Genomic DNA, 21,061 nt, shown 5'->3' with positions numbered 1-21,061 from the left:
TCAATCTTCACGAAATCCCGCCCACCTCGCCTCTACCGACGCAGCGGGCTCAGCTCATCCGCAGGGTACCGCCCTTCCTCTGATTGGCTGACACCCGGCGCATTCCCCTTGTCACTCACACGCCGTTCTGACAGCGGATTGGCTGTCGCTGCTCCCGCCCTTCTTCCCCGGCCTCAGGGCGATGGTTGGGGTGCGCTGGGCCTTTCCCTGCTCCGCCTGGCGACCCCGCCGCGACGAGTGGCTGCTGGCGGCGCGGCTGGTGCAGCCCGAGGAGAAGGAGCGCATCGGCCGCTTTGTGTATACACGAGATGCCAAAGCCGCCCTGGTACACACACGGGAGGGCGGGGGCACGGCGGAGGGGCTCAGCGGCTCCCTCAGGGCTGGGGAGCTCAAGGCCGCGCTGTTACAGCGTAAGGGCCGTGAAGTGAGGGAGGAGGCAGAGCTGACTTGGCTGTGAGGTTGTGTGTGAGGGCGGCGTGTAGGAGAATAAAGCGACGGAGCAGTGCCATAGCAATGGGGTTTTGCTGATGAGTCTGTAAGCGTCACCCAGCGCTTTCAGCTGGTTTCATGAAGTGCCCGAGTCACTGGATATTCATAAAAGAGAGTTTTGCTGTGTAAAGAAAGTATAATATAAGGAGTATTCATCAGTACGGCGAAGTATCTGAAGTAAATAAGATAGACCAATTTTATGGGAGCCTTTAAGGCTTACTCTGCTTTTTGTGGACCCTGTCTGTCTCTGCTGATAGTGATATTGGTATTGCACACCCAGCTCTGGTGAAAAGCTTTTGGTTTTGGGCTAAATTTACTTAATAAGGGCTTTTATAGAGGGGAAAACCTAAACAATCCGTCACAAACACTTTCACTTAGTAATGAAAACACACTGTTTTTAGGCAGGTGGTGTTTTAGCAGCTGCAGTTATGTTGTACATCACGTAATAGTTCTGTCTGATTCCATTTTATTTTGTAGGCCGGTCGCCTGCTGATGCGGAAATTAATTGCAGAAAAGCTGTGCATACCTTGGAATGAAATACACTTGCAAAGGACATCAAAAGGAAAACCTTACCTGGCAAACAATGTATTCACTGTAGGTTCAAATTATAACTTCAATGTCTCTCATCAAGGAGATTATGCAGTTCTTGCAGCCGAACCTGAGCTTCAAGTTGGCATTGATGTAATGAAGACTAATTTACCAGGTAATGCGTTACCGTGACCAAGGCAGATTCTGTAATGCTTAAGTGCTGAAGACATCAAAGCTTCCCAAATAATCAATGTGTCCTAGCAATTTAGCGTTATCAGAAGAGTGTGTGCATGTGTTGTGTATCTGTTTCTTTCTTTCTTTTACAATAATTATTACACACACTTTACTGTTTGCTGAAGTTTTCCTGTTACACCAAATGGGAATGTATTTCCAGTTTAGAAACCAGAATCCTTAAATAATAAGATCATGAGTACTGCTGTGGTGCTGACAGGTTTTTTAAGCTGCATATATTGTAACTGCAGGTTTGCTGGCCAATTAGGGATGTAGAAGCAAGGACAGCTTTCAGTGTCGGGGCAGTGGGTTCCAAGGGGCAGTAGGATCCAATTCTCAGATGGATATTTCCTGCTAGAAACTGTAGGCAGTTGGTAAGGCCGTTTCTGTACACATACACCTCTGAAGGGACTAGAATAATGCTGGGCCCAAATTATGCTTGAGCCCAATGCAAGAGCACAGTGATTTTGTTATGTTTTTCCCAGGCAAAACAAAACAAAGTGATGAACAGTGCAGCAAACTGCAGGTGCTGAGTGAAGCCATTAATAAGTCCCAAAATTTGATGTACAGCAAGAGCAGGAACATGCCATGGAGCAAGTAGGCGCATGAAGGAAACAAGTAAGTCAGTGGTGTAGCCAGCAACAGGAACTGAATTACAGAATCACAGAATTGTAGGGGTTGGAAGGGACCTCTAGAGATCATCGAGTCCAACCCCCCTGCCAAAGCAGGCTCCATACACCATGTCACACAGGTCGGCGTCCAGGTGGGTCTTGAATATCTCCAGAGAAGGAGACTCCACCACCTCCCTGGGCAGCCTGTTCCAGTGCTCCGTCACCCTCACTGTAAAGAAGTTCTTCCGCACATTCATGCGGAACTTCCTATGCTGTAGTTTCATCCCATTACCCCTAGTCCTGTCCCCACACACTACTGAAAAGAAACCAGCCTCACCACTATGGCTCCCACACCTCAGGTATTTATAAACCTGGATCAAATCCCCTCTCAGCCTTCTTAAGGCTAAACAGACCCAGTTCCCTAAGTCTCTCCTCATAGGGGAGATGCTCCAGGCCCTTCACCATCTTAGTGGCCCTCCGCTGGACTCTTTCCAAGAGATCCCTGTCTTTTTTGTACTGGGGAGCCCAGAACTGGACACAATATTCCAGATGAGGCCTCACCAGGGAATTAAACAGATAATAAAACAGACATTAATTCCATTTAGCACTCTCCAATTAACTATGTTTTGACCTTGAACCCGTAGACCCCAGACAATGAAAAAAAGACAATGGTGAGGTGATGCTGGTTGGCAGCTGTGACTCACCAGACTCACCCCCTTGCCTCCACCTCCTACCCCTGTCTGAGATAGGGAAGGTGTTTGAATACTGCATTCACTTCATAACTTCTTCAGTATCGAGGGAGGCTCCTGCCAGCATTTCCTAGTATTGCTGATGGCAGTGATCCTGAGCTCCTGCAATAGAGCACATGGCTCCGTGTCATAGTGAACAGCTGCAGTCAGCAGCTGTGTGGATTTGGGAGCATCAGCTGCTGTGACAAAACAGCAGAGATCTGAAACAGACAGTCTGCAGTGTTTTTGCCTATAAAGAGGAAAATAATGGTTATTCTGGAGATGCCAGTAATTCCAAAGACTTCAGTGATGAAATTCAATTGACATTTTTGTAATGAAGTCATACTGAAAAATTATGTATCTGGATGGCCTGTCCAAAACAAAGCTAGTGACAGATGCAGGCTGATGTGATTCCTGAATGCACATACTTTCTAATGCTACTTTACACATCTCAGTGCTTTCACAGAGATCTAGATATATGTTAACAGAAAATGGTACTATTGGGGAAGTCATTGTATCCACGGTCATGGATTCATGGTGTCAAGCTTCCGAGTGTATAGAGGAGTATGAAACACATCTTTCCAAGACTGCTGCTTTCATTTCCAGTTCCTGAAGTTCTGTAGTTAGCACACTCTTCTGAAGTAATTCAGCTGTCAACATCTTGTCTGGAGCACATATGTCCTATCTTATGGTAGTGAAAGGAAGGAACTTCTATGCTTGTCATTATATGCAAGAAGTGACTGTCAGGAGTGTGTCAGTGCCTGGCCTTGTTATGCAACTTTACATAAGTGTTTGTGAATTAAGTTGAAAAATATATAAAAATTTGGTAGATTATAGGTTTTGTTTTTTTCTTGTTGGGGTTATAATGAGTGTCTTTGGTAAAGATATCTGATAGCAATGTGCTATTAGTACTGTGTGGTGGGGAAGAAAGCCAGTGAATAACAACATTAAGGATAGAATTTGTAATTGTAGCCTCTGTATTATAAACTAATGCTAGCAGTTTTTCTCACCTAAAATACTTTCTGAGAAAGTTCTTGGTAATTCTGAGAAGACAAGATCTGCTTTTGTTGCAGCTCTGCGATTATTGGATACCTTTGACTTCCCTGGTGATGTTTTGTCCTGTGGTTCCACTGGGTGGTGCTGTTGTCTTGCTGTTAGGAAGCAAGTTGGATTTCTGAGCATAACGACTTGCGTAGATTGGCTGTAAACTCTGGAGCAGCAACAAAGACAAAGAGTTCCATATGTACAAAGTACATTACAGTATTTTTCTCTAAATATGCTTGTTTAAGGGCAGAACACTCCATCCTCTGATATTATCCTACAGAATCTGGAGGTCTCCAATATTCTATTTCTTACACTCCTTTATTGTTCAACCAGTGAACAAAATGTGCATTTTAAATACACAAGAGAATATCACGCAACTGCAAGTCTGGAGACATATGCTCAGCAACTGTGTGCTAGTATATACACATAAAGAGCAGTGCACATAAACATCTTTTCTTAATCTGTGCTATTTATTTCTGTTTTATAATCAATACTGAAGGTGTCTCAATTTTACTTTTTCTGCATTATTAAAATCTGAAAAGTGAAACTACTGAAAAGAGGGTTGGCCTCTTCTCTTGTGTCATTAGTGATAGGACCAGAGGGAATGGCTTCAAGCTATGGCAGGGGAGATTCAGGCTGGACATTAGGAAGTATTACTTCTCAGAAAGGGTGGTCAGGCACTGGAATGGACTGCCCAGGGAGGTGGTGGAGTCACCGACCCTGGGGGTGTTCAAGGAAAGACAGGATGTTGTGCTGAGGGACATGGTTTAGTGGGAGCTATTGCTAATAGGTGAATAGTTGGACTGGATGATCTTTTAGGTCCTTTCCCACCTTGGTGATTCTATGATTCTACTTCTCAGGAGGTGAGGGCAGGCTGCACAAAAAGCTACTGCAAATAGAGACAGTTCTACACAAGTTCCACAGGTTTGCAATGCTTTGTCATGGCTTGTACTTGTTCAGATATTGAAGTTGATAACGTAGTGATAGCAGAAGAGGAAGATTTCATCTTTAGATATTGAATATTACAATTTCTTGAGGTGGTAAGTTTTTAATCCAGCAGGTTATTGTGGTAGGTTTAAATCACAATTTAATTAACTTACTGATGAAGAAACACTAAAGTGAAAGATTCTTTTCATTTTAAAATTTTCTATTTTAATATGAATGCTTAAATGGTTTGGGAAAATGCATACTGTGTTATAAATTAATTACTGGAAGTAATTGGCTGCCATTTGTATAGAGAGGTAATGAGGTAATGTGTGTGGATTCATTTTAGCCCTTTCAGTAAAGAAATGACTCTTTGTCAGAAATGTGGCAACAAGTGTGAAAAATTATTGTGCTCTTTATTAGGGACATTATAGAATGTTTATTCCATCTGGCTTTGAGATTCCTATCCTAAGACGGACTTCTGTGCTGCATCCTAATGTTTGCAATCAGAAGGCTTTGGTAATGTTACAGCAGTGTAACACTATGACTTGTCAGAAAAATGTGATTTTTATATCTGGGTGCCTTTGTGCTAATAATGTGTTGAGGTTTTTGTTGTGTGGTTGCTTTTTTTTGTTTTGTTTTCTTGTTTGTTTGGGGTTTTTTTTTGTTGTTTGTTTTTTGTTTTTGTTTTCATAGAATCATAGTTGATAGTTTTGTTTTGTTTTTGAGTCAAAACTCAGTTGAAACATGTCATAGAATCATAGAATGGCCTGGGTTGAAAAGGACCACAGTGATCATCCAGCTTCAACCCCCCTGCTGTGTGCAGGGTCACCAACCACCAGACCAGGCTGCCCAGAGCCACATCCAGCCTGGTCTTGAATGCCTCCAGGGATGGGGCATCCACAACTTTATTGGGCAACCTGTTCCAGGTGCATCCCCCTGGGTGAAAAACTTCCTCCTGTTCTGTTCTTAAATGTCTGTGACCTTTAAAGAGGCATAAGCATGTTTCACTCGTTGCTTATGTTTTCACATCTGTAGTTGTGTTCTTACAACCATACTGCCTTGATAAAAGATTTGGGGATTTCAGGTTTAATTTTGTCATGATGCATCATAATCTCCTCAGTGTTCAAAGGAATCAGAGTTCCTGCTGTTCTGACAAAACATGATTATTCTTTTAACTGTTCGATACCTGCCATAATGAAAACAATACCTTTTTTCATGGTGTAATTTACATTTTTTGATGGGGTACTGGGGCTGCTTCAAGCTCTACTCAGTGTGGCTGTGTAAGCCCTAGGAAAAAGCTTTTAAATAGATAAAACGCACAACCATTAATGTAGACAAGAAAGGATTTTTGTTATTGCTTATTGTCTTAATTGCTTTATGTGGTAGTTACGAATAAATACATTTATTAAATGAATTTGGAATTTCTGAAGTGTCCTTATTAATAAGACCCTGTTTATTTTAACCACTTTCCTTTTCTCTACTCAAGAAGCAAGTTAAAAGCAGACAGCATATATCTGTTGCAGTCACAGAATCACAGAATTGAAGGGTTGGAAGGGACCTCTAGAGAACATCGAGTCCACCCCCCCTGCCAAAGCAGGTTCCTTACACCATGTCACACAGGTTGGCATCCAGGCGGGTCTTGAATATCTCCAGAGAAGGAGACTCCACCACCTCCCTGGGCAGCCTGTTCCAGTGCTCCGTCACCCTCACTGTAAATAAGTTCTTCTGCGCATTTGTGCGGAACTTCCTATGCTGTAGTTTTCCCATTACCCTTAGTCCTGTCCCCACGCACTACTGAAAAGAGACCAGTCCATAAACAACTTGTCTCTGAATTGATGAGGAATCAGATGTGATGTATCCAGATAAATGCAATTGTACCTTTTTTTTTTTTTTTTCTTCTGGGGAGCAGCCATATCAAAATGACTATTGCTCCTGTGCAGTTCTGGGGGTATTGCTATCTAATCAATTACAGCTCCTTGTTTTCTTTGGTTGACTGTCAGGATAGCTTGCTAAAAGTTTAATCACTGCTGGGTCCAAGAGTTACTGCAGTTGAACCTGTGGCAGTTTTGCTAATGGTATGAGGACTTAAAGATCCTGGGTGCAGAGGAAAATAATATGCATTATTGAATTATGTTGTTTCTTTACCATATTGCCATTTTTACAGTTTGGGAAAGGTTGAGTGAATCAAAGGAGGCAAGCTCAATTTTTTGGCATATTAAGTCTAATGCTGCATTTCTGAGGTATGCCAAGATAAAAGATATTATCACTGGTTGTAAGACAAGAATATGCATTACATATATGTATCACTGAGAGAATCACCAGAAAATGACAGGAAGGTAGAGAGGTCACAGAATGCCAATCCAGTTTCCAATGAACACTAAAGCTGTGTGAGCTAATAGATTTAAAAACCATGCCCTGTTAATTTTCTGTCTGGTTCTTCTAAATTAGTCATTTATCTAGATAATTATTTGTTCTCTGTTCTCAGTTTCTAAATGTCTTTTTAAGGTTTAGATTGTATTAATAAACATCTTGGGCATCTGTTACAGAGGTAATGTTTTCTCTGTATCATTTTTCTTTGGTTTCCTTCAGAGATCACAGAATTGCAGGGGTTGGAAGGGACCTCAAGAGATCAAGTCCTGTCCTACACCAAAGGACTGGCAGCTCAAGAGCCTGAATACGTGTTCATTCTGTACAGTTCATTAGCATGCAGGATTTATAGCTATGCTGTGTTTTACACTAAACAGATTGATCTGTTGATTCTTCAGTTTCTCATTTTGCTATCTAGTGTGTTTCTCATTGTATCTAGGCCCACTTGTTATCTGAAAGTGAATTTGTATGTACTGATTAGATATTAGTTTCTGATCCTTGGGGTTTGGACTCAGTGATCTCTGGAGCTCTGTTCCATTCCCTACAATTCTGTGATCACTGGCCTGTTTGTTTCATGCAATTCGAGGAAGGTAAGATTCTGTTTTTATTTTTTTTCTAGGGATTGGCTGATCAGTAAGCTAATAGTAGTAGCTTTTAGCTATCAGTTATAATTAGTTTGGCTATAGTACACAATATAAGCTACTTTGTGTCTGACCAAAACAATCTGAAGATTGTTGAAGTGTTTAACAACTGTACTGAGGACATTTGGTCACCTGTTCCTCTCCGTATTCTTGAGCAGGCATGTCATGGTTTTACAAGCATCAGGTATGGCAGTAGAGTTACTGGCCTTGCTAAGTGAACATTGTATTACCAAGCTCTTTTGGGGTTAACCTTGTGTTTGTGGCAGTGTAAACTTAAACTAGTCTGAAGATTTCTGTATTGGTAAATACTACTGTCTGTAGGACTATTAATAGCATGCTGTATATAGATCTCAATTTTAGTGGCTTGTTATTTTCCTACAAAGGCAACTTGCTTCATTTTATTTTTAGCAAGTCAAAAAATGGAGAAAGATAGCTCTGTATTTATCTACTATTTCTGAAACATTTTCTCAAACAGGGTTTGTTCTTTCGTCTCTCTCCTACATCTTTTTAAAATCAATCATTTATATGTGGTCTGAATTTTTACTGTCTGACAAGGAAGATGCAAAGCAGATTTTTGGCCTAATATTCACAAAACAAATGAAGAAACCCGGTTGTCATTTGAGTTGAATAGATTCTATATGATATATTTATGTATTTCAATGGAAATAGTTTGTGCAAAACAAAACAAACAAAAAAAAGCATATGTAGATGTGTGCAACCATTTACCTTCCAGATCTGATACTGGACTATTCCAGCATCACTTAGTACTTTCATGACCTCACTGTCATGAGCAAAATAGAGTTGGTATGAGGAAGATTAACATAATTTATTGCCTATCAGTGTTAGAGTAAGATGGTGAGAAAGACAAAAATAAAGAACTCTTGTCTTCTGACCCTTTTGAGTTTCAGCTTCACTCCAACTCTTCTACCTCTTCCCCTGTCTTGAGCAGTGCAGGGATGTGGGGGTTGTGTTGAATCTCTAACACTTTGTCTGCTGCTACTTTTCTCCTCACACTAATGCCCTGCTCTGGATGGGGCCCCTCCATGGGATATAGCCATTCATAGAATCACAGGAATCAAAGAATCATAGAATTGCCCAGGTTGGAAAAGACCTTGAAGATCATCAAGTCCAACCGCAGCCTAACCATAGTACCCTAAGACTGGAAAGGACCTACAAGATCATCTAGTCCAACCATCCTCCCATTACTATAGCTACAACAAGCCACTAAACCATATCTCCTAGCTCCGTATCCAGACACCTCTTGAACACTGCCAGGGATGGCGACTCCACCACCTCTGCTTGACAGGTCCCTGGATAATATAAGGCCCTGTTTTCAACAGAAGGTTGGACCAGATGGTCTCCAGAGGTCCTTTCCAATATAAAGTTTCCTATGATTCTGTGAATCTGTTTTCCGCTGATGCTCAAACAAATATGGAGAAACAGACTAAGCAAACTGTAGTATTGCTAGCAGTTTCTTGAGCCATGAATCCTGTGATCTGATCCATTGCGCAGATTGTACCATATTAAAATGGAAAACTATGGGGAGGGCAGATCAGTAGAAAACAGTGCCTGAGTTTTTCAGTGGGAGGAAGTGCCAGCTTACCATGTAAATCTGAACATGATTGTCCAGCATCATGTCGGAGAAGTGTAGTTGCACAGCTGAAGAAACTCAGGACCAGAAAGGAATGAGGACTTAAAAGGCAGTATGAAAGGGTATGGTATACACCTCATATCTGAGCAGTTTAGCATAATGTGCAGGCACCATGCATGTGAGAGCCAGGGGAAGAAGTTCTCAAATGTTTCATCATTTGAGTGATCTGAAGAAACAGTTGGTGCTTCCTTAAATACCTGTGAAAAGGAGGAGGAGAAAATAAAAGAGTTTGGAGTGTTTTTTAATACAGTCATCTTATCATATTTTAAAAAAGTCCATTTAAACTAAGCAAGATTAAAGATCTTTCTCCAAAGTGAAGAATTGCTTCGTTTATTTTTCATTGTTTCAGGGAAGTTGGAGTGTCTAATAGTTGTACGCCATCCTTGACATTGTGGTTGCTTTTCTTTCTTGGTATCTTTTCCTCCTGAAAAGAATGTTATTTCTGTCCTCAGATTGTTGTGGATCATTCCTTTAACTACAGCAACTACCATCATTATTTCTATGTTGAGAAGTTTTTTCACTGTAGTCAATAAAGGAAATTGAAGGCATCTCTGAAATGTCAGTACCACGTATTATATATGTGTACAGTATGTCAGATTCCATTTTGCAGTATGACCTGGAAAGGAAATTGTCAGGAAATCTAACCTGAGTCTGTGCTTCAGTGTGACTCCAAATATTGCTGCAGCCAGTATCTGTTTTTATACAGTGCTCATACACATGTAGAAGACAACCACTTTATGAAAGGGGTTTAATAATCATTGCACTCTGGGCTTGCCCATCAAATAATTAAGAATGGCCTTGCAATGAGGGAGATGAGATTAGTTTGCATTAAACACAACTAGTATTTCCCTTTAACAAGAGCATTGCATACACTACAAAAAATATTGTCTCAGTGTATGGAATTTTCTCTATCCAGATTTTGGTTATCCCAACTAAAGCAAATAGATTGCTTTGTGCCATTGTCTGCTTAGCCAGCTGTAAGCCCTATTGGACAGATTGCACGGTATACTGGTTAATCATACAGGTTGTGTGTGGTTAGTGAAGTGTGTAATGATGTCCATAGCTTCCAGTGCATTGTAGAAATGCCATTGATCAATATAACCACACAATCTGTAGCATCTCTTGCAAAATAAATTAGGACTACAGGGGAGAACTGGTGTAGTCCCTGAAAAGCTGTGACGGCAGTACACAGCTGTGCTGATTTTGGTGGAGGCTTAAATTTAATCCAGGGATTTGAGGCTTTTTTGTTTGTTTGTTTTTTGTCTGTATGATAAACTTGAGGGTCTGTATTTCTGCATGTGCTTGAAAGTGTTTCTTTGATATCCCACTGTCCAACGACAGAAGGCAGAATAGCCTGATGAATTCTGACAAGCAGCATGCTGTTTTTAAAATGTTGCTCCGTCAAGCTGTCAAATACTAAAAATTTTATGTGCTGCTCTTATAGCTGGATATAGTTTTTTTAATATATGATCTCTAATGGTCAAATACTGTCTGAAAACATGGAATGTATTTGACTCTCATATCAGATTTTTTATGTAACAATTTCGCCATAGGAATGATTTCTTTAATACTGTGTTCTGAGCTGTCAGCAGCATCTGCTCACTGCTTTGAAGCTACGTAAATTCAGATTGCAGAGCAGCATGTGTTCATATTTCTTTTCTTATGAGTGAGCTTTTCTTCAGAGCAATAAAGTATTTCATTTGCTTATCATTACTTCTCTATTAAAATTCCTGTAAATATTTTTTTCAAATCTGTAGGTAGTAGTTCAATTCCGAATTTCTTTCATATCATGAAGCGACAGTTTACTGAGAGAGAGTGGCATGTAATCAAGTCTATGAATAATGAGTGGATGCAGCTGGATATGTTTCATCGACACTGGGTAATACATTTATTTCCTATTTAAAAACTACAATATTACAACATGTAAACTGTTTAGTGTGTTATGCTATTCCTTTCATTATGAGAAAACTATATAGTTTTATAGTTTCATGATCATATAGAGATTATCTGTTTAACTTTTGTCTTTTAGGCCCTAAAAGAAAGCTTCTTGAAGGCTATTGGAGTTGGGATTGGTTTTAACTTGCAAAGAATTGAATTTAATGTGTCCCCATTGCAAATGGAAATAGGGAAGGTGTATAATGAGACCCAGATGCTGTTGGATGGAGAAAAAGAAGAAGAGTGGACTTTTGAGGTAAGAAATCTTCAATTTTTATTTTTAATCACATTACACTTTTTTTTTAATTGTAACTTCACACCTTTATTTTGTACAACTACATTGTAAAGATATAGATTAACGCATAGGGTGTAAATCACTGACATGTAAAAACATTTTTGTCAGTCACAAAATGCTCCTACAAAGTACGTTCGTTGGAATGGCTTTTTATTTCTCCTGTTCCTGGAGTGTCATTCTGGCACTTGAGGATATTCATCCAAGGCCATGCAGGAAGTTCAGTGAGGTGTATTCAGACCTGACTTGTGAATAGTGTAAAAAATTCTGAAATTCTTCCAAACTTGGATACTCAGTGATTCTGTGATCAGTTCGCTGAGAACGAGACTGGTGATAACTAATGCCATTAGTTAGCATTTATATTACATCTATGAAATGACAGTATTGTCTTCAACTCTTTGGTTGTGTTTTTGTTTGGTTGGTTTTTTGTTTTTGTTTTTTTTTCCCCTTCACCTTTTTGAATGAAGAAGCAGTGCGCTTGTGAAGGTTTGAATTGAAGAGGTACTCACTGGTTGCTGTGTATTGGAATGGGCAGATGCAAAAAACAATTGCCTTTACTTCATTGGAACATACTTTTTGAGCTCAGTCTTCTGAGTGTTAGGTTTTGCCTTTGTTAACATGTTTGGTTCTTTTTTTTACTTGTTTTTTTTCCTCCTTGAAAGTTATTGAGACTTGACACTAAAACATCTGTGGGAGTGACCAGTGGCCATCTAATGTGTTTTAATGGGTGGGGAGAGAAAGAACTGATGCTATCATCTCACAATATTTAACCATCTAAAAAAGAAAGAAACCACAAGCCCTCCAGAAACACATTTAATCTGTTACTGAAAGGGAAAAGTGGAAAAAACAATGTGACTTTAAAGTTGTCTAGAAAGGGGCTTTTGTTCCCATTTGTCCCTGTCTCCATCTTCTGTAAGGTTGTGCAGCATGTCTGTAGCTGACTGGAAGATCAAAGAATGTATGCTTTATAATTCTATTTGAGAAAATAGTCAAGTGTGCTTTCTATTTGAGTGATCAGCTTGCAGTATGTGTGAAACATTGCACTTTGCAAATATCTGTATTGTTGGACATGACTGTTCTGGTAGAGCTTGTCTGAATGACCAGTATCTGGTGTATGCTTGTTTTACCTATCATACATAGTACATGTGGTATGCGTGTAGTGAATAAAAAAATAAATACAGTGTAAGTTAACATTTAACCTGTAAGCTGTAACATTTAACCTGTTCAGAGTTCATTCCTTTCAGCATCTCTAGTCACACTTGGGTTTCTGTTATTTTTAAATCTACCCATGTTAAATCAATCCTCATACTAATATTCCCATGGTCTCCAGGATTTGAGCATGTCATGAAATCCTATAGTGGGAATTACAGACTGGCAAGAAATATCCTAGGACAGATTGTGACACATCTTGTAATATGACTGTTTTCTGCATTAATGCTAACTGTACCATCATCAGAGAAGCATTTATCTCTTTTGATTAACTTCTGAAGCTCCAAATTTTGATCTTTGAAGGCATGGTGGTGGTTGATTGAATAAAATAGCCCAGAGATGATGATGTAGATAGCTGCCTGTAGTACTTAAATGTTTTATAATATTATATTTTTCTTTGTACCTCATTAATACTGCCAGAATCTTAATTTAATTTTTGTCTGAGAAAAGCCTCCTCTTCCATGCTTGCCCACTACTTCCCAAGAGCACGGCCTTATAACTATGCAGACTGTATTATCTCAAAGACAGGATTTATTATCAGATTTCATTAAAAATACTAGCTCTGCTGGGTGTAATTTCATTTAAATATCGACATTAATTAAAATGAAATGGAAAAAAACCCACTGAAACAGTTCTTCAGTTATATGTCTCCAGACTAAAATTAAGAATCACTATAGTTTTAAAAGAAACTTGTGAGAAGACAAAACGTTGTACTCTATAGTTGAAATAATACAAGTACATAGTTGAAATCACAGAGTAATGGATAACCAGAGGGTATCTAAGGAAAGACTCGCCAGCACTGAGGCTTCCGTTGAGATGAATGCTCACCAATGTTGAGGCTTAGCACAAAAACTCCAAAAAGAGATGCTACCATGCTACCTCAGTGGTCAGCCCTTAAATGGGATCTAGGAGAGGTGGAGTCAAGCTCCACCCCTTCCAGGAGCACAGCTGAATTACCTTCACCTGTGCTCCTGCAACTGACTTGTTGCTTGCCTCAGATGGTTAATCAGAGGTTCAGGCTGTGATCAACAGTTTCCCTTACATGTACCAATTTTCTTATTCACAGAATTCTTAATGTATGGTAGGAGATGGATCAAAAACACAAATAATTGACTGTGTGATTTGGCAGCAAATACTTGCTTGGTTTGCTTACAAATAAACAAGTTCCTTCCAAATTGAGATTACCTGGATTAATTTAAAGCATATTGAGTAATTGTTGTTAGTTGCATTAGTAATGGAGTTTTTTTACCCTCAATAAGAAGAGTTTGTTCTGTTGTATTTTGAGGAAAAAATAGGAATTAAAGCTTGTTTCCAAGATTAGCTAATCCACCTGGATTCAGACAGCAATCAGTTCTGCTGCCCGTGAAGGTACAGTTTACTCATAAGTTGTCTGTTTTAGTGAATCCAGACTGATCTGAATCCCAGGCACGTCATTCTGATGAGCCTTTGAAATGAGGTAATTATAAGTCTCATTGTGCCTTTAGTTGGTTCAGAGAAAAACAAGTTTTGATCCATTATATGTTTTCTGTTTTATAGACAAGAATCTTAACAAAACCAGAGGAATTTCTGTACTGTTTGTTTTGTTTCCAATGCTGCTTCTGCTTTCATTTAGTCATCCATTTTCATGTAAGAAATGGGATTTAATTGATAAGGTTGTGTAGAGATATCTCCAAATGAATATGAAACAGATTGATACACTGTTTTTTAAGTATCTCTATGCTGCATTAACTTCACGCTGTAAGGATTTTGCTGGGCATTAGCAGGAGCCATGAAGGATTTGCTTGTTTGGGGCTTACATTTCTCTGAAGCAATGAAGATAAAATACAGGGCATAGTTTGTTACATTTCATTAGAGAATGCTGAAAACTGTTTTTTGACCTCTAATGCCCTGAGGGTAGGCAAAGTAAATGGGAGGAAACCCTCTAATTATTCATTGAGAAGACTTTTTGCAGGGGAACGGTCCCCCTTATCTAAGGAGTCACTTCCAGTTAAGTGCAGCTTTGAACTGAAAGAAAATGGTTTGGTTAACTACCTGTAAGAGACTTTACATGATGTGTGCTTATAGTTTAATGATATAATCTTATCATTAAGAAGTAATCTAACAATTAGTGTCAGAAAAATAAACTTTGGTGCATTTTACTAAGAGCTATAACAGTTGTTTTCAGTCATTTGACAACAGATGTAGGCTGCTGTGTGCAGTCTCATCAGTCTTTAGACTTTTGGACAGGCTAAGAATAAAAAGAGGGCAGGGAGGAGGTAAAGTGATTAAAAAGTGTACATGGTCATTTTTCTTCAAGACAAGCACAGAACATTGCCACCCTAGAACTATCCCAATTGTTTGCCATTACTTTTGCTCCCACACCAGCACTTACTGGCCAAGGCACCCACATCTTTGACTGTGAAGTGCCTCAGCCTTATGGTACTTCTACATGTGAATAGAACAGATACTGTCTTAACTGAGCTGGATTCAGAACATTGGTGCTGAGCATCTTGGTCCCTGTTTTATGTCCAGTGCTTATTGTGGAATCACAGAAGAGAGGACATCATGACGTTTTCTTTCTGTAATTATATGGTGTGTTAGTATTTCCAGATAAATGGAAGTAGGAGGTTCAGTCATACCTCCCAGGTGGGTATCCACTCAAGTAAATGATTTTCAGAATAATAGTAGCATCTAGATTGTTTGTTTTTACATTAAATTCTTCCAGTTCTTGATTTTTGTTTTATAAAGTTTGTACAGTTACGGTATGGAAAATTTTTGAAAAAGAAACAAGGAAAACATTTTCCCCTTTATTAGAAACAAAACAAAAGCAGGATTATGACTTGACTATAAAATCAGCATTAGAAACCATACATAAAAGCAGTTTCTTTTGAAATGAATTGCCTATGATGAATTCTTAGCTGTTCTGTGGTGTGGGGGACTTGAAAATAAAATTGTTAGATATAAATTATATTAAAATATTATTAATAGTGTCAATTAATAGTATTATTAAAGCATTATAATTAAAGTATTATTATAAATTATAAATTATACGTGTATGTGTATATATTTATATATATACTTTACACACACACACATATATATATACACACACTTATATATGCATAAACTAAATACATAAACTATAACACATATATTAGAATATATTTTTGTGGAAAACTGTTTTTCCACAGAGCAGTTTTCAGAGTACTCAATCAGAGTCAGCAATTTGAAGTTGTAAGCTGTGGACTTGCATGATGTCCACAGCCAAGAGCAAGGAAGTCATTGCTTTAAATTTACATGTGTGTCCTTGGTCTTTAGAATGTCCTCCAGAGAAAGTTCATAATTAATCTCATTTGAAAACAAGGAGTTAAAATAGGTTGTATGGCTTGTGACTTAGAATGGTGCAACATAGGAAGACTAAGGTCACAGACTGGTGTATAAATCTCTACAAATGGGTGAGATGGTGCTCAACTATAGCTAACAGTTCATCTCTGCTAACTGTATCTGCATCCTTGAGGTTTCCAGCAATCTTTCTAAGAAGGACTATTGCCGTCTGAATGTCATGATTCTAAAGTAATTTCAATGGTGCTATTGTATAGTTCTGAGCCGTATTTTAACTATGTGTGTAGTCTGTGCTGGAAACAGTGAAGAAAAAATGTTTACATGGCTGTTTTTCATCTTTACTAGGAAACACGGTTAGATGACTATCATCACATTGCAGTGGCTCTTGGGAAACCAGAAGGATTTGGACAGCAACATACTGATGTAAGAAATTACAAAGTGTTTGCAGGTCTTGGTGTCTTGGTAACTAGTTACTTGAACATAAGCTTAGCATGATGCTTTAGCTAAAATAAGGCCTCATCTCAGATGTAGGGCCAAGGACAGGAAAGCTTATCTTAACTGCAGTGTTAGATTGTTGGAGGACTGTTACAGTTAGTCTGTTTGTGCCTATTTCAGGAACAAGCTGGGAAGGCGAAGTGGTTTCAGAAGACAGCAGCTGATAATGTTAAATCTAAAATGTATATGCTACAGCATTCACTGTGTTTATTCAAGAGACGATTCAGTGTTTTTTATTACAGCCTGCTAGGCTGAAGTCGGAAATACGGATTTTGTAGATGCAAACTAATCTATCTTTTGAACTGTTTCACCATCTCCTGTTTTAATGGAAGACCACCATTTCATGTATTTGAAAGCAGATCCAGCTCTCAAACACCATTAGAACAGTTCTTGAGACAAGCAAGAACAACAGACAGATTGGAAGAACAGCAGCATTAGTCTTCATTCTGTGTATTCTTTTTATGAAGTGAGGCAACAAAGCTACTTAAAAGCTTTTCAGGAGTTTCTGTATAATTTAGCAAAGACCTGGGCCATTAAAATAGCAGCAGAAGTCAAATTTGAAGCAGATTGCCAAAGTCATAGCTAAAATAGCCAGAGAATCAGCAAAAGGAAAGCGTCTGTGGCATTTGAGTTGCTCACAAGGAAGTGAATCTATTGTTGTCCATTATGTAGCTAGCAAGACTGTACCAGGAACTACAAAAAAATAGTTTCATCACTGGATGAAAGTGGTTACAAAATCTGTGTCTGTGTTCACAGATAGCACAGTGAAGCAGATCTTTTAGCTTGTGTTGGTTAAATTCAAAAAACAGATGGAATCTACATTTGTGGATGTACTCTGTCAAATATTATTTAGGAAAAATACATGCATTCTGTTTGACAGTATGCTTATTATGCAAGTATGCTACAGAATTCAGGATTAGTTGCTGACCATTGCAATCACTGTGATGCACCTTAAAATTATCACAGAAGGAACAGATGTGGTGTATAGTGGGAGTTACAATGCAAAGTATTTGAATCAAGAAAAGTCTCAAAGGCATACTTAATAACTACATTTATAATGACCTAAATTTCATTAGCTCAGTCCACTGAAAATGGGAAACATTGAGTAGCACAAGTGGGCATTCTCTGACCCTTCAGCATGGAAGTGAAGTGAAAATTTATGTGCATTTGTGTTTCTTTTTCAGGACACTTTTTAACAGTAATATGGAGGAAATAAAATTGGCCTTCTTATTTTCTATGGAAACTGTAGAATGGATTCCATCTGTCGTTAAATATGTCGAGGGGAAAGTGTTTTTTTCATCTTTGTTTAGATAGATCGAATGTGTAGACATTATTTAGAAGAACAACTTACAGCCTTTGTCATTCATGCAACTGCACTTTTTGCCTGCCTGGAGTTACGCTTGCAGGTAACATACAGCGGGCTTTACAGTAACATGTGCTCAGGAAAACAAGCCTATTTTTCTTTGAGGTGCAGTTTAGCTAATGCAGAGACTGTGACACACGCATCTCCAGTATCTAATCTCAATTTAACAATGGGAATTGTGGCTTAATTATTACTGCTTTTGTCCCTAGGAGTTTGTGTGAGTAGACTGAGTGTGTGCACAGCTCCAGTGATGGCTGTTATTAAGAGGAGTTTGAGTAGACATTCCTCCACTGGAGTAAATCCTAATGCTATTGTCCCAAATAATCATGTCTGATGTAGAGTGTAGTAATGTAGTAGTTTATTTTTGCTTTTTCTGAGCTTAAACAGTTGTTCTATGGTGTTTATAGAATTCTCTGTCCCTAGTTCTGTGTTTTCTGAGCTGAATCAAAGCAAACTTACTTTTTGTTTGCACCTTGTTACATGCTTCTGTTAGTTGATGTATAGCCCAAATTAGCAACAGTGACATTGTTTTAACTGGAATGCCTTCTTTCTTCAGAAAGCAAAATGTAGTTTTAACTTTACATGGGAAGCTGCAGGAAGAAAATGGAGATTTACTGATTCATGATAAATTAATATCTGTTTTCCTTAGGTGTGTTCCATGCTGTCTCATCGACCACAGTTTACATTATTGACCTTTGAAGATTTAGTTGCACCTGGAATTCCAATTACACCTGAGGATTCTGCATACTGGGATAACTTTTGTTCTAAGCAAGAGAGTCCAATGAAACAGAGTTCAAATTCAAGATGAGAATGCTTAGAAACAAAAGATCGTAGGAATACATGCACATGTGTAAATAAGAATTGTTTTCTCATGTTTTATATATTTCCCTTATCAAACTTGACATTTTCTGTCAGTATTTAAGAAGATAACATGTTTCCTTGCTGAAGGAATTCGAAGTGAAAAGTCTAAGCTGACCACGTGAATTTTTGATTCTTGATTCTCTCATGCTTTAGTAATTACTGTTGCTGGTAACAGGAAGCAAAGCTACAATAATGTTGTCAATCAGCAAGAGCTTAACACATGGAGGTGTGTTTGTGTGTTTTATGTTGGACTTAAATTATTATTTAATGTCAGCTTTTATCTTAAAAAAAAATCATAGTTTTATACTCCAGTGAATAAAGCCAGAGAAATGGGTAAAAATGTTTTTGCTGCTATTATATGGTGCAAGTATTGTACAAGATTTGAGGTTTAGTTGTGTAAAAGCAAGCTGATGACATCTGAGTTGTGCTCTTGGAACTAAAACTGTAAAATTATTTTGAGGCGGGAATTTAACATAAAAATATTCCATATCCTTTTCACTTAAAACCTTAATTAAAACTTTTTCTATCTAATAGAAGTTTTGATTTTCTTTTTACTTCCATTTTGTTTTGTTTTGTTGTTTGTTTTTACACTGAGTCATAGATGTTTGCTAATCAGCAGTTCTGTTTTCCCAGGCTTGCACTTACAGGTTCACAATCTTAGAAACTAAGTTCTGTGGAGAAAACAAAACCAACAATTGCTTCAGCACCTGAAGACAAAGTATTTTATTATGTTACAGTAAACTAAAATTTCTGTAGAAAATCTGTAGATCTGGAGTATTGTTTTAGAATATTTCATATTCTTTTCCAAGTTGAATTTGATGTTGCGACATCACTCTCTCTTTTTTTTTTTCTTCTAAGTCATAGATACTTTGTGATCTTCCTAAATATAAGAAAACATACCAAAGGGATTGAATCTCATACTCAATAGAATGATTTTCATAGCTCTGAAGTTTCTCTCCTACAGTTAAACATGACTCTTCTGTGAATTAAGATTTGTGCAAAAATTGGCTATTGTATTCTGACTCAAGGAGAATATATTCGCTATAAAGCCATGCTGTATGACATAGATGAATATGAGATTAGATAAGGATGTAAGGTTTTAAGGTTTCACTGCAGGTAATCCTGAATCATATATGCTGCTAAACTTTTCTACTTCTGCTAGTTTGGGTTAATAATTTTGTATCCATTTTAATGAATCTCTCATATTGCACGCTAATCATGGGGTTTTGGTGTTTGTTTTTGTTTTTGTTTCTCTGTAAAACCACAAATCATTGATGGTAGTGCATTTTCTCTCCACAGGCAGCAGACTCCACAGGAACTAAATTAGATGTTCAGCAACTTCGAATTTGAAGTTAATAGAAATGTAGAATAATTTTTAGAGGTAGAATAATTCTAAGTCAAACATTTCACACTGGATTCAAAAATGAAATATGAATTTCACTAAATAATTGGACTTCCACTAAGGTCAGAAAAGACTATTCCAGAGGGTATGTGTCCACAAAATTTACTGCTGTAGGATATTTTTACTGCTTCATTTGACTTAATTTTATTCTGTCCTATCTGAACTGTTCTATAACCCAGCTGTGCAAGCATGTAAAGGTGTTTAAGAGCTGAGATAATTAGAACTGTTGCCAAGCTGAAAGAATGGACATGTTCTGCCACTGGCTTTGGAAGCCCTGTTGTAGTCATTAGCAATGATAGCCCACAGAAGAAGAAGGCCTGTTCAGAATAAGAGGGTATAGAAACGACTAAGCTTCACAACTGCCTGCTTGTTACTGCTCCAGTTTGTGCCAGTCTTCACCAGTCATTGAGGCTGCCATCAGTTGCAGCTGTATGAGACAGTTTAATTTACCATCTGGTTTCTAAAGATCTAGACAGAATCATCCATGAGGCTGCAGTTCTTCACAGTAAATTTTTCCCATGTATTTCATTTACACTTTGCTACTTGAAATCTCTTCTCTTTTAGCCTTAAGTAGGTTAAGATTAGGTGATGATGGTGCCTTGTGAAAAACCATTTGGGTCAAGTTGCTTTGTGTCAGTGCAAACTGACAGTTTTTATACTTGTATTTAGCAGTGTGGAAAAGAGTGGCTGTGTAGGCATGAAATTTACCTACATGCAGCTAAAAGACCAGCTAAAAGCTCTGTCACCAGAATTTATCTGAACATCTGTCTGTCACAGAGGCACATATTAAAATAAGTTTAGATATTATGTCCAAGTAGAGCCATATATTATTAATTTAAGGTCCTTTGGCATTCAACATCACATTTTCCATTATATAAAAATTAAGTCATGTTCATACATGGTCATTACTCTGTCTTCCTTGTGTTTCCTCAGAGTACAGTTCTTAATGCCTATGGAGTGTGCATG

General features: G+C 38.2%; 1 protein-coding gene across 1 annotated transcript; it reads left to right on the top strand.

Annotated features, from left to right (window-relative positions):
• The first annotated feature begins 154 nt into the window (after positions 1-154).
• AASDHPPT (aminoadipate-semialdehyde dehydrogenase-phosphopantetheinyl transferase) lies at positions 155-19,909 on the top strand. The gene is made up of 6 exons (XM_015852223.2): positions 155-325; positions 967-1,192; positions 10,975-11,096; positions 11,247-11,408; positions 16,320-16,397; positions 18,482-19,909. Exons 1-6 carry the CDS (start codon positions 182-184, stop codon positions 18,638-18,640), a joined length of 891 nt encoding a protein of 296 aa, XP_015707709.1. The 5' UTR covers positions 155-181; the 3' UTR covers positions 18,641-19,909.
• The last annotated feature ends 1,152 nt before the right edge of the window (positions 19,910-21,061 follow it).

This window comes from Coturnix japonica, chromosome 1 (assembly GCF_001577835.2).
Source record: "Coturnix japonica isolate 7356 chromosome 1, Coturnix japonica 2.1, whole genome shotgun sequence".
In the NCBI taxonomy this organism is placed as follows: Eukaryota; Metazoa; Chordata; class Aves; order Galliformes; family Phasianidae; genus Coturnix; species Coturnix japonica.
The sequence above is the reverse complement of the archived record's forward strand: the minus strand, read 5'-3'. Positions and strand labels throughout refer to the sequence as shown.

Coding starts and splice junctions, on each gene's coding strand:
- AASDHPPT (XM_015852223.2), top strand. CDS start 182: ATGGTTGGGGTGCGCTGGGCCTTTCCCTGCTCCGCCTGGCGACCCCGC. Junction 11,409..16,319: donor AAGAAGAGTGGACTTTTGAG/GTAAGAAATCTT, acceptor CATCTTTACTAG/GAAACACGGTTAGATGACTA. Junction 16,398..18,481: donor TTGGACAGCAACATACTGAT/GTAAGAAATTAC, acceptor TGTTTTCCTTAG/GTGTGTTCCATGCTGTCTCA.